Consider the following 12,431-nt stretch of genomic DNA (forward strand, 5'->3'; position numbering starts at 1 on the left):
CCTGTGCCTAAGTGTGGATGTTAGGGCTTCCCACCCAGGACAAGGTCCACTCCTCCACCCTTTAGACGATGCCCAATGCAGGGCTTTGTCTGCAAAATGCAGGGCTGTTCTTTTGGCCAACCAAGGCAGAGATGCCCTAAGCGAGGCTTTGATCAGTGGCTACTTCATCCAACACATATTGTGCTAGGCACTGGGATGTGGCAGCAAGCCAAGCAGGGAAAAATGTCCTGTCTTCAGGACTTGATATTCCAGCATGGGGACAGAGCCCATGAAGTTCAACCTCCTTATCCAGGTGGCACCTCCGAGGGGAGCTGCGGGCCCTGCCCAGCTGGCTCCTTCTGCCCTGGCCTGGGCCTTAGCTCTCCTATCAGCTCCTGTGTGGCTGGCTCTGAATGCCCCTGGGACCTCAGGACCTCCAGCCCCATGGCCGTCCTCTGTCCTCAGGTACTTCCCCGGGAGCTGCAGAAGGGAGCCCAGTCCCCAAGGCTTGGGAAACCAGGGGTCCCCACCCAGGATTCAGGCTGGAGCCCTCCAACTGTGGGCCTTAGGCCAGCTCTTGGTGCCTTGTAGGAGGGACCTCAACACTCCCATCTCCCAGGCCCCAGTTCTTTCTCCAACTGGCCCACCCAGCCTCCTGGCTTCCTGCACTCCAGTCACCATGACCTGAACCACCTAGAATGAAGGATAACTCCATGACCTTCCTGAGCCCCTGAGCACTCAGCCATACCCAACCTGGCTCTCAGAGGTGCCATTTTGTGTCCAATGCCCAGGGTCACTTCTGCCAACCAGGGTCTGCTTGGCCTGTCCTGTGCCACCAAGGGGAGTACCAGCCGTCCCTAGGTTCAGACTCCTGCCTCCTGTGCCCACCTGGCTTTCACTGCCCGCATCCCGGCACCAGAATGCCCAGGCTCTGCCCAGCACATGCCTACTGCCCAGCCGGTATGCCCAGGAACCCTCAAGTCCCCATGCATCCCAGACCTTTATCTTTCTCCCCGAAATGCTCATCTTCCTTCCTTCTTTCCTTCCTTCCTTCCTTCCTTCCTTCCATTCATTCAAACTCCGTGGAGTGCCTACTGCATGCCATTGCACTAGGAGTGCCAATGGGGAAGAGCACCTGCACAACTTCCATCCTCCCCTCACTCCTACCCCATGCCCATCCTGACCCCCCCCCCCCCCATTTCTTTTCTTCTCTTCAGCATGACGTACCCATGCTCAATGTCCTGCCTCTTTCTTACACTCAGCCTGGGGGCCCAGGGTGAGCACCTGGATCAGGATGATGGCAAACAGATGTCATAACCTGTGCCAGGTCTGGGCCAACAATCTGGGAGCAGCTTCCTGAGCACCACATGGAGAAGGGCTCTGTGGTGGTGTTGGGGCGCAGGAAGTGGAATCTGAAGATCAGAAGGCAATGTCCCAGTGACCATGAGTTCACTCTCCTCAAGTCTGAGTCCAGTCACCCTGAACACACTGTGAATTAGCCCATGCTCACCCAAACGTTTGCATGCACATGTGAATACATACACCCATGCACAAGTGTACATACACAGGCTCATAGTGCACACATACAAACTCACATGTGTGCACACATGTACAGATGCACACACAGTGTATGCAGACACATGGAAATTCACACACACAAATGCATACAAACATACATGTGTTGTCCCCAGGCAGCCTGGCAGACAAGCACGTATCCACAAAAGTTCATAATCTTTGCCATGTCTTACATAAATTTGGGGAAAATATTCCTGAAAATTTTAGGAGTTGTATGTTACCTTTGCAAGTATTTGATCCACAGGTAATGCATACATTTGTTCTTCCTTTCACATATATATTTAATGTTTATTTATTTTGAGAGAGAGAAAGAGAATGAGCACAAGCAGGGGAGGGGCATAGAGAATGGGAGAGAGGATCCCAAGCAGGCTCCACACTGTCAGTGCAGAGCCCAATGCAGGGCTCAATCTCATGAACCATGAGATCATGACCTGAACTGAAATCAAGAGTCAGATGCTTAACCAACTGAACCACCCAGACACCCCTACCTTTGTTCTTCTTGTGACTATGTTGTGAAAGGTATATGTACCCCTTTCAAATGAGTGACCTCTTACCCCAGAATATTTACAACATTTCAAGTTCAAAGAACTTGGCCTGTTGTCCCCACAATTACAGGTTGTATTAGTCACACACACACACAGAGGAAGTACAGGTGCCCTCTGGGAAGCACTGTTCACCTGGCTACCCAGACCCTCAGCCCACTCTTGCTGAAGTCCTGACTCTCTTTAACCTTCCCTAAGTAAACTCACACCTTTCAGCTTCTTACTTCTGTTGGTCAGGAATTTTTTTTCAGTATATCCAGCTGCTCTCTTCAAACTTTTTCCCTGCTGGGGGACTTCTCTTATTTCCCATCCCAGGTGTATACTGGGGTGCGCCTGACACAAAGCACCACAGCCCACATACACAAGAAAATGCTGAGGTCAGCAAAGCCAGAGGATGGCCTCCAGGCCACTACAAGGGCCACTGATGTAGTGCGGTTGGGGGGTGACCCAGGTTAGAGAGAAGAGAACCACAACCAAGCAGGCCAGGCAGTAAGGCACTGTGGAGGTGGTGACTAGGAGGGAAAGGCAGCTCCCAAGAGAGATATACTTAGTATGGACTGACTGGTTCCAGCTCAGTCCCAGAGAGCCCAGTGTCTGATACAGAGAAGGCAACTCCCTGAGCCCATTGGCTAGATTAATAGCCCCTCACCCTCAAATAAGCTTCACTGCTATCTGGAAATTCTTCCCTAGGGAGTTACTCTTTTTAAGAGGACAATAATCCTAGGGGGAGAGACTAAAGTCACAGCCATTTCAGCACTTTGAAGACTCTGAGAAAGCAGGGAGAAAAACTCAACACCATGGGGACTGTGGGATACTGACAGGTGGGGGACCCAGTCACTACTCCAGGTGTGGAGGAGGTGGGTCCACAGGCCCTCATGTAACCTGAGCCCTCAGCTGCCCATCTTCACCAGCTACCCTACCCTCTCCAGGAACGTGGTCCCCTCTTCCATGTCCTCCAGGGACCTTCACTCCCCAAGACGCATCAGGCCTCCGGGAAGAGGGTGACTGCTCCGTCTGTCCCCCCGGTAACTACTGCAGGTCAGTGATAGTCCACGGTTATTCACCTCCTGTGCTGCCATCAAATTCTATCCTCTGGGTGAAAAGACCCACCGGGCCCCCTGGCCTTCCTCAAGGCCCCCACGCTATTTGTGGGGCAGTTAAAGTGTGAGGGGCCAGGGCCAGCTGTTAGACTATAGCCCCACCTGGCCACACAGGTCTGAACAGGGAGTCAAACCCGACAATTAGGTGAAGAGAGCCAGAACAATGGGCACAGACCTAGATTTTCTTTAAAAAATAATAAATACATTCAAATTGAGCGAGGGTCAGTATGAAATGAACATAGATCTGCTCAGTCCTGCCTAAAAACATGGGGAATTTCCTTATAGGCAAAATTCTATGTGCCTGTAGGTAATACACATACACTGAGGGAAAAGATGAACAATCCTTCCTTTTACCTCTATCTCTGAATTTTCCACAATGCGAATAGCTTTTATAATCATTAGGGCTAGAAAGACAATAAATGGTACCCATAAACAGAATAATCAGAAAGCAGGCCTCAGGATGCCCAAATTCTACCTGAATGTCTTATACTTACTTGTTATGTATGTAATTTGTGCAATGGGGACATTCTCCCTGTAGCAGGAGAAGCCACTGGAAGAACTCTGTACTTGGGATTCAGAGACTCACAACCTGTAGGGCTGGATAGGGGTTCCCCAGTCTCCCCTGAGGCCTTGGAGACAGGCCTAGCCTCTCAAAGTGGCCCTCGGCCCAACTCTCCCAGAGTAGCCAGACTAAAGGAAAGCACACTGGGGATATCTGATCCAGAGGAAGCTCCCAACTTTCGCTGAAAACATGTAACTCCCAATTTCCTGAGACTGGAAAGAGGGGTTTTCGAAAGAAGAGCTGCTCCATTTCATGCAGAGGTGAACCTGCTTCAGAGCAGATTGTTTTCTCCTGAAAAGTGAAAGTGGAGAGTTCCTCAGATGCTCTTTCTGGAGGATCATCTCCCTATACTCAGGAAGTTCGTACTTTGATCTAGCCTGCACTCTGCTGAAGAGTTGGAGATCAGACTGGTGCCTGTCAAAGCTCAGGCCTCGGGACCTGGCAGGCCCCAGGCACTCACTGGGGGCAATGCAGGAAGCAGCTAGAACACCTGCCAGTCTTCTCCCTCCTCACTCCACAGTGAGTGTGACAAGGCCACAAAGATCCTCCAGGGGGAACTTGTCCTGCTGTCGCAGCTCTGGGTCCTCGTCTTTATCCACTGGGCTCCACAAACTCAGTGGAGAAGAGACACCCAGGAATCCATCTTTTCCTGAAGGACGTGCAGAGGTTCTTCGAACCCTGCACTGGGCCCAGCACCCCTGGGTCTGACCCTCGTGCCCTGTTTTGTTGCTGAATGAAGTATCACATCCTGTTTCTATCATGTACGTGGGTATAGCCATGTGTTGTCCTGGGGCAGAGGTCAGAAGCATTTCACACGCTGGGTCAGCATGAAACTGTCTGAAACAAGGGCCTGGGTCTCCTCTGGTTCTGGGGCACTGGGCTTGGATCACCCCTTCTACCCTGATCTCACTCTTCTCCCCCTCTCTGTACTGTTAGAGGTGGACAGGTGTGGGGGAAATGTCCTGCTGGTTATTACTGCCCCCCTGGGGCCTCCGAACTGATAACACAAGGTCCCAGGGAGTCTCAGACCTCGTGTCCCCAAGGACAGCTGTGTGCCAAGCAGTGCCCACCAGGTAACAACCCATTTCTTTTCCTTGGGGTGTGAAAGAGGCAGAGAGCAAGGTTGCTTAGCTGTCACCACCAGACCCACTCAGGGAAAGGATTTTTTTTTTAGTCAAAAACAAATTCTAAAAATAGTTGACACCCACACCTGCCTATCTCAGTCAGCAGAGCATGCATGCAACTCTTGATTTCAGGGTCATGAGTTCAAGCCCCATGTTGGTCATAGAGGTTACTTTAAAAAATCATAAAAAGTAGTGGACCCCAGTGTTATACATCTAATATGTATCTGCATATGCATGTGTATGTAATTACATACATCATATGTATGTCATATGATAGGCACCTAATGTAATTCAGATGGTTAGTGATTTGACAAACATCTTATGTGGAGCCAGGACTGGCATCCAGGCCTCTCAACTCCTGGGCCAGTAGAATCCCCCATGCCACCCCTGGATACATGCTGTTGCCAACCTGCCATGGTGGAGCAGCCTCCCTGCCTTCCACAAGATCTGGTGTGACCCCATGTGCTCCAGGTTTTTACTGCCCAGAGGGCAGTGGAGAACCCACCTTGTGTCCACCTCACACCATGGCGGCTGCCCCCGGAGCCAAGCAGCAAGAGGAATGTGGGCCTTGCCCTGCTGGGCGCTGGTGCAAAGCTGGTGAGATACCTGTACCAGGAGTGCACTGGTCCTGAGAAGGGCAGAGGGAGGCCCGCTGGGCAGGAAGAGAGGACAGAAAGTGATCACAACCTTTGCTCTCCAGGGGACCCGGCCACCCACCCCTGCCCTGCCGGCCACTACTGCCCTGGAGGGAGTGAGACCAGCCCAGGAACCCCTCAGGCCTGCCCTGAGCACACCTATCTGCCTGCAGAAGGAGGCCAGAGTCTGGCAGAGTGCCTCCCCTGCCCTCCTGGATACCTCTGTGTGTCCCCAGGTGAGAGGCTACCTCTAGGCCAGAGGCTGAGACCCCTGTGGAGGAGAGATAAGAGGCCATCAGGGGTCCCATGGCCATGCCTGCTGTTTTTGCCCCCAGGTCTCTCCTCCCTTGAAAGCCACCTTTGTCCTCCAGGCTACTGGTGTCCAGGTGATCAGGGTGCCTTTCTCTGCCCACCTGGCACCTTTCGGACAAAACCAGGGGCATCATCAAAAGAAGACTGTGAGCTCTGTCCCCCTGGCCACTACTGCCCCCAGGCCGAGCTGAGGGATCATGCAAATGTGTTTGTGATCCCCTGCAGAGCTGGATTTGAATGCCCTGCAGGTGAGACTGCTGGCCTATCCCTCCCTCCCCAGCCACTGCTCCCATCCCTTGTACTCTCACCCCCAAGGCTTAGGCCAGGTGCTCAGGCAAGTCTTATCAGCACTGGGCGCATCATGCAGGCAAGGCATGGCCACCCGCTTGTCTTAGCAAGCCGTTTGCCCAGCCCCCCATGGCCCACTCAGTCTTGGTTGGATCTGTGCCACCTGGATACCCTCAAGACCAAGGTGCACTGGTCTGTTCCTGTCTCCCTCAGGTGCTGTGGCTGAGGTCACTTGTAGGGCTGGCTCCTACTGCGAGACCCAGACAGGGATCCCCCCACTTTGTCCTGGGGGCTATGCCTGCCCTGCTGGCTCCTCCACCTACACTGGCCCAGGGCAGCTGTGAGTACCCTCCCCTGCCCGTGTGTCTCAGCCTCAGGGATCTCCAGAGAGGAGTCAAACCCCTGAGTCCCAAAGGATTCAGGACCCTGAGACAAGTACTGGGTAACCCTTTGCTTGGACTTCCCAGCTACAGTGTTTACATGCCTCAGTCCCTGCCTCTGTCCTTAAAAAGGAAGGGAGGGTGAGGAAGCAAATCCCACTGAGATGCCCTTCATTAGTTTCCAGGGCCATTTTGTGTGGGGCGGCCAGATTTAGCAAATAAAAATACAGGTAAACCCAGTTAAGTATGAATTTTAAGTAAACAACAAATTTCTAGTATAAGTATGGCCCATGCAATATGTGAGAGTACTTATACTCATTGTTTATTCATTGTTAATTACCACTGTTTATCTGAAATTCAAATATGACTGGATGCACTGTATTTCATTTGGCAACCCCAATCCTGTGTCCAGGACTGACACTCCCAGCACTCCCACTGTGTCCCCCCATCCAGAGCCAGTCAGATTTGTTCCACTCATTCCTTTGCCCAGGGTGAAGTGGGCAGGGAGCACAGGTCTGGCCACTGCCCAATGACCTGGCCAATGGATGTGGCTCCCTCCTCCAGGATGACACCTGGACCTACTTAGTCCACACTGGACACAAAGCCCAGCCCATGACCCCCTGTCTGGGATAATATCAGAGCTGCCCCTCCCCCAGGCAGCTTAAGGGTCAAGCATGGGGAATGTTGATGGGGGAGTTGAGGGGAACCCTGCTAGTGAGATGAGAGCCAATAGCACACACAGCCCCTTATCAACATGAAACTAGAGTCTTGGGCTCTGTGTCTCTGTGCAGCTGTTTGTTTCCCTATTACTGTCCCCTGGGCAGTGCCCATCCACATGAGTGCCCTGGGGGCTCCGAGGCACTGAACAGGAGTGGCCTCAGGGTCTCAGAGGAGACTTGCTGCCACCTCTGTGAAGCAGGCACCTACCGCAGCCTGGCTCTGGATTCCCAAGCCTGCCAGCCCTGCCCCCCTGGATTCAGCTGCCACCAGGGTGAGTTTGGGAAGCCTGGATGTGAGCAAGAGAGGGGGGCTGGGGCCTCAAGTCAGAATTGGGCAGAGCCCGGTGAGGAAGATGCAGGTGGCAGGTAGGGAGGACCCACAGAACCCCTGGGAGCAGGCAGAGGAACAGGGGCTAGTTTTTCTCAGCTAGACCAGCCACCTGATGAGAAAGACCCAAGAACATGGGGAGGACACAGGTGAAGGAAGATTCAGAGAAAGTTGGTACCACACCTGTCTTGATGTTAGTTTTTAAAAGACCTAAAAATTACAGACTGTACATCACATCGTACAAATTAGCATACTGGACCGAGTGGTCCAAGTGCTCTGAAAAACAGGACAACCACTGCCCAGTGTGTCAGCAATGCTGGGTATTCTGCTCTGTTTGCTAGAGGGATGGAAGTGCGTTCTGTGGTGCCCCAAAAGTCAAGGAGGACTGTTTTGGGCCGGGGGGGGGGGGTAGATACAATAAAGAACAGAGCCTCCACTGTCCTCCCTACAATCTAGATCTGCCCTCAACAGTATTTGCTTTGCTATCTCCCTCCCACTTTCCACCCCACCCATACCCCAAGTTCCTTCTTCCCCTGGACTCTGCCATTTCTTAGTCCCCACCTGAGCTGGAGTCCATGGCTCAGAATTTCCCCTCCATTTCCCTCCAGGAACAGAGAGTTACCACAGCCAGCCCTGCCCAATTGGGCATTACTGTCCAGCCAAGACTCACAGCCCCAGGCCCTGCCCCTCAGGAACCTTTGGAAACAGCAGCCAGGCAGGGGCAGTTGGAGAGTGCCTGCCATGCCCCGCAGGCACCTTCAGTGCCCATCCTGGCCAGGCCGGCTGCCTCCCCTGTGGGAGCTCTTCTTTCTCTCCACCTGGTAAGTCTCCACCCATGCCCACTCTCTAACTGGCTAATTGCCCTGGTCTCAAATACACCATTTGTCCCCTTAGCCTTATGAGACATCCTAAAGCTATGCTCATCTCAGCCTCTTAATGGTACCTTTGAAGTGGTAAATGCCTTTCAGGAAAACGGGGTGCCAAATGTGGGGCTCGCCCCTCTGGATTTTCATTCTTTCCAACATTGTTTTCCCCTTAAGTTCCCAGTTAAGTTCTTCATTCCTTCAAACAGATGTTTTCCATATTTTTTCTGACCTTTCTAGTTATATGTCATAGGAAGATACTCTGCCATTGTCAAAGGTAGAAAAAATCTTGTAAGTATATGCACTTTTGTAAACTGCCATTTTCCCTTTGGGGATGAAGTAGGGGCTTTTTAGTTAACTTATTTTAGAGGTTAGCTCACAAATGCCAAGTTCCAATTATCGTTGTTAGTGCCACAAAGACGCTATGGAAGATATGAAGACAAATAAAATAGGAAGAAAGAAAATATATAAGAAATTGGCAGAAGCATCAAGTGCCACAAGAAAGAAAAAAACAAGGAAGGCTGGATAGTTCAAAATGGGAAGAACTGAAGGGTCAGGGAAACTTATGAGAAAGATTGTATTTAAACAGGAACTTGAGAATGAGTAAAATCTTGTTGAGTTGAGATTGTTGGGGAAAGATATTAAACAATGATTCTTTTAATATAGATCCATGATTATTTCTATAGTCATAGATGCCAGGCCAAGAGTTTTTCAAAATAATGTTTATTTAGGAAATTAATGTGAAGCAATGCAAAAGTAGAGTAGCCCATATTCAACAAAGGACAAGCTCTCACAGCTGCTCCCATGGAGTCACTCCTTCACCCAAGAAGTCCCCAAGGCTCTTCTGTGGAACTACAGGTCCCACAAAACCAAGTGGAAGCCCAGTTGGACAATGAGACACGAAAGACTCCTGGATCCGATCTGAGAGTGCCCAGGGTGTCAGCAGGGACCTGGTCCAAATGAGCCAAAGAACATACTGAAGTTCAGGATATTAGAGAGGGCTTGACCATCTATAACCTCACTGGTGAGAGTTCTCTGTGTCACTTCAGAATTAATTCCCTTCCTTCTCTACAGTATAAATAACTATTTCTCTTGTCAGTGGTCCCTAAATTAATTTGGGGAAAGAATAGGACAAAGTCCGCACAAAAAAAAAAAAAAAAAGTCAACTTTCAATCCATTCAACAAGTTCTGCTGAGGGCCTTTGGGCTACTATGCACAGTGTATGAGTGATTATCTTCAGGAAGTTGACATGTGCGAAACTTTAAATGAGTTTTTAATTCTTCCTGAGCAGATGACAGTCCCAACAGGGGCAAACAAGCTGGAATTGCAAAGAACCCTAGTCAGCTACAAGGTCCCAATCTCTGCCTCTCTCCCAAATTGTTCTCCCAGAAGAACATTCACCTAGACTCCTTTGGTCTCCCATATAAAATATGAACTTCCCCACTCATCACTTTATCCTCTGCTGAGAATCCCTGTTCTCTTGGCTCTGTCTATCCAATCTAGACCATCCTTCAAATTCCTTCAGAGACCTTCAGTCTCTCCAGCTCCCTCTCTTTCTATTGTCTAGAGACAGAGGCCCGTGCTAGTCCTTCAGAACAGGCCTACAAGGCTTTGTGTAGTGGAGAATAGGAACAACATTTTCCATGAGGTGTCAAGTGCTTTCAATTATATCAGTAATTTGCAGCCCCAGCTACACATTAAAGCACTCAAGGGCCTTTTTAAAAAAGTAGATGTTCTGGCTTCACTTAAGAGGTTTTTATTAAATTTGCCTAAAGGGAACTTGGACATCCATGTTTTTTAAAGCTTCTCAGATGAATCTAATTAAAAGTCAGGGCTGAGAATCATTGACTCAGAAGATTTCATTCAATCCCCACAAAGACTCCTAAGGTCAGACTCTGGCAAATGTGGTTATCTGATCTCCCTAACCCTAACCCTAACCCTAACTCTAACCCTAATCAGGTACCTGACTGTGGACAGGGAAAGAGAGCTTTCTCATATCATGGTTCACTGTTAGGCACCTGTGATGGGCCATAGGGCTTCTCTATCTCCAGGTGCCTCCCACTGCACATGTCGGGGCCTTAACAGGATCTTCCAGAAGTCAGATGGTTCCTGCATCTGCCAGGCAGGACATGAGTCCTACAGCAGGAGGGGCCTGGAAAGTGAGGAGAGCGACAGTGATGAGGACTGTCAGCCCCAGGTAACACCTCACTCAGCCTTAGGAAAGGAAGGCTTGAGGAGAGTGAGGAGAGGTAGCATTTATGGGTCCCTCTGCATGCCAGCCGCTTTTCATTGTCTGTTGGGTTAATGTGTAGTCCTTTGTGCTGGATGGATTACCTCCTATACAAATGAGAACACTTTAGAAAGCTCACATGATAAGACATATTTCTCCTTATCATTGACCCACAAATTTCAGCATTCATTATAAAGGATCTTAGGAGAGTAATTTGATCACTCCACCCAGTCTCCCTAGAGTTGGACCTCCCAGTTACCTCTTCCAAGCAGCAAACTTGTCTTCTATTACTATTGTAGGTTCCCTCTACCCTCAAGCCTAACCTTAGTCTTAGGGTGCTGACTAAATGACCTCTCAGGGAGCCTGGTTCCCCAGAGGCCCCACCATGTCCCTGGAATGTTCTCTGATGCTGAGAGTGCCCTCATCCTGGGCCTGCAGGGGGTTCCAGAGCCAGGACTCTTCTCCCACATCCTCCTTCAGGTCGCTGAGCGCTGCTCAGCTGGAGAAGTACGTCTGGCTGCCACCCGCAAGTGTGTGTCCCCCCAGCTGCACAACTGCTCCTCTTTCTGCCACCCAGTGGATGGGAAGCTCAGCGCTGAACTGGGCATGTGAGTGACAAAAACCTGCTGAGAACAGAATGAATTCATCATCTCCAGACAGGTCCTGACTGTCCCCAGAGAGTCCCTCTGGAAAGGTTGGGCAGGACCCAGCTCTGATGGGAGACTGAGCCAAATACAATCTCCTTCCAGAAGCTGCCATGTCAGCATTTCCCAAGAAGGGGAATCAGGCCAACACCAGCCAAGGCAAGCAGCCCAGAGCTGAGGAGGTACTGGCAGCAAGGCAGAGCGAGCGCCATACCCCAGGTCCCTGAGCCAACTGTTAGGAGTGACCCTGGCTAGATGCCAAGCCGAGAGGGCTCTGATTTTGTCTGGCTCTCCAGTCCTCCCCCTGGCCTGTGGACTGAATGGTATCCCCCAGCAGGCAGGGCCAGGGAACCATTGTGCTAGAAGGTCCGCTGGTTCCAGGCTGAACAACTCTCTCTCCTCACTCTTGCCTCAGCAGGATGCCCAAAACAAAAATGCTGAGCTTGTCAACTAGGATTTGTCCCAGGCACTGCTCCTGTTCTGGAAGCTAGTGCAGAAGCAGGGGCCAGAGAGAGCACATTTTAATGAGTCATCATGGACCTCCATTGAAAGTGCAGTCACTGCTTTGGAAGAATAGACAGTTCAGATCCTTCTGGAGGTGTCTGTACTAGTGGAGGGGTGTCAGGAATGGGCAGCTGTGCCATACCCACCAGGACAGACCTCCCAACCTCTCCTCTCCTGCAGCTGCCAGTGCCAGGAATATGTTTCAGCAGAAGAGCTCTGTGATGCCCAGTGTCTGGCTAAGGCCCCCCAACTTTCCCTGGCCTGGGGTTCCAGCAGGGAGCTGATCCTCAGCGTGAAGTGCGAGGCTGGAGACCATGACCAGAGGGTGAGCCCACCTCGGGGAAGGGCTGGGATAGAAGGGCAGCCTCTGCCTGCTGGGGACAAGGGGGAAAAAAATCTCCCAGGCACCCTGGCTGCAGAAACCAGGCAGCAGAAGAGGGAGCACCACCTCAGTGGCTCAGTCGGTTAAGCATCTGACTGTTGATTTCAGCTCAGGTCATGATCTCATAGCTCATGAGATTGACCCCCGCATCAGGCTCTGTATTGATAGTGCAGAGCCTGCTGGGGAGTGTCTCTCTTCCTCTCTCTCTCTCTCTCTTTCTCAAAATAAATAAACTTAAAAAAAAGGGAAAATCCATTTGATAAC

At 51.0% G+C, this 12,431-nt stretch overlaps 1 protein-coding gene across 1 annotated transcript; it reads left to right on the top strand.

The window, feature by feature from the left end:
* Positions 1-147: 147 nt before the first annotated feature.
* On the top strand, positions 148-12,254 carry LOC122241522 (multiple epidermal growth factor-like domains protein 11). The gene is made up of 13 exons (XM_042997923.1): positions 148-444; positions 771-939; positions 3,056-3,134; positions 4,695-4,831; positions 5,354-5,479; positions 5,583-5,753; positions 5,853-6,077; positions 6,331-6,457; positions 7,289-7,488; positions 8,153-8,365; positions 10,459-10,604; positions 11,118-11,245; positions 11,966-12,254. Exons 1-13 carry the CDS (start codon positions 196-198, stop codon positions 12,252-12,254), a joined length of 2,259 nt encoding a protein of 752 aa, XP_042853857.1. The 5' UTR covers positions 148-195.
* Positions 12,255-12,431: the final 177 nt, after the last annotated feature.

This window comes from Panthera tigris, chromosome A1 (genome assembly GCF_018350195.1).
Source record: "Panthera tigris isolate Pti1 chromosome A1, P.tigris_Pti1_mat1.1, whole genome shotgun sequence".
Lineage (NCBI taxonomy): Eukaryota > Metazoa > Chordata > Mammalia > Carnivora > Felidae > Panthera > Panthera tigris.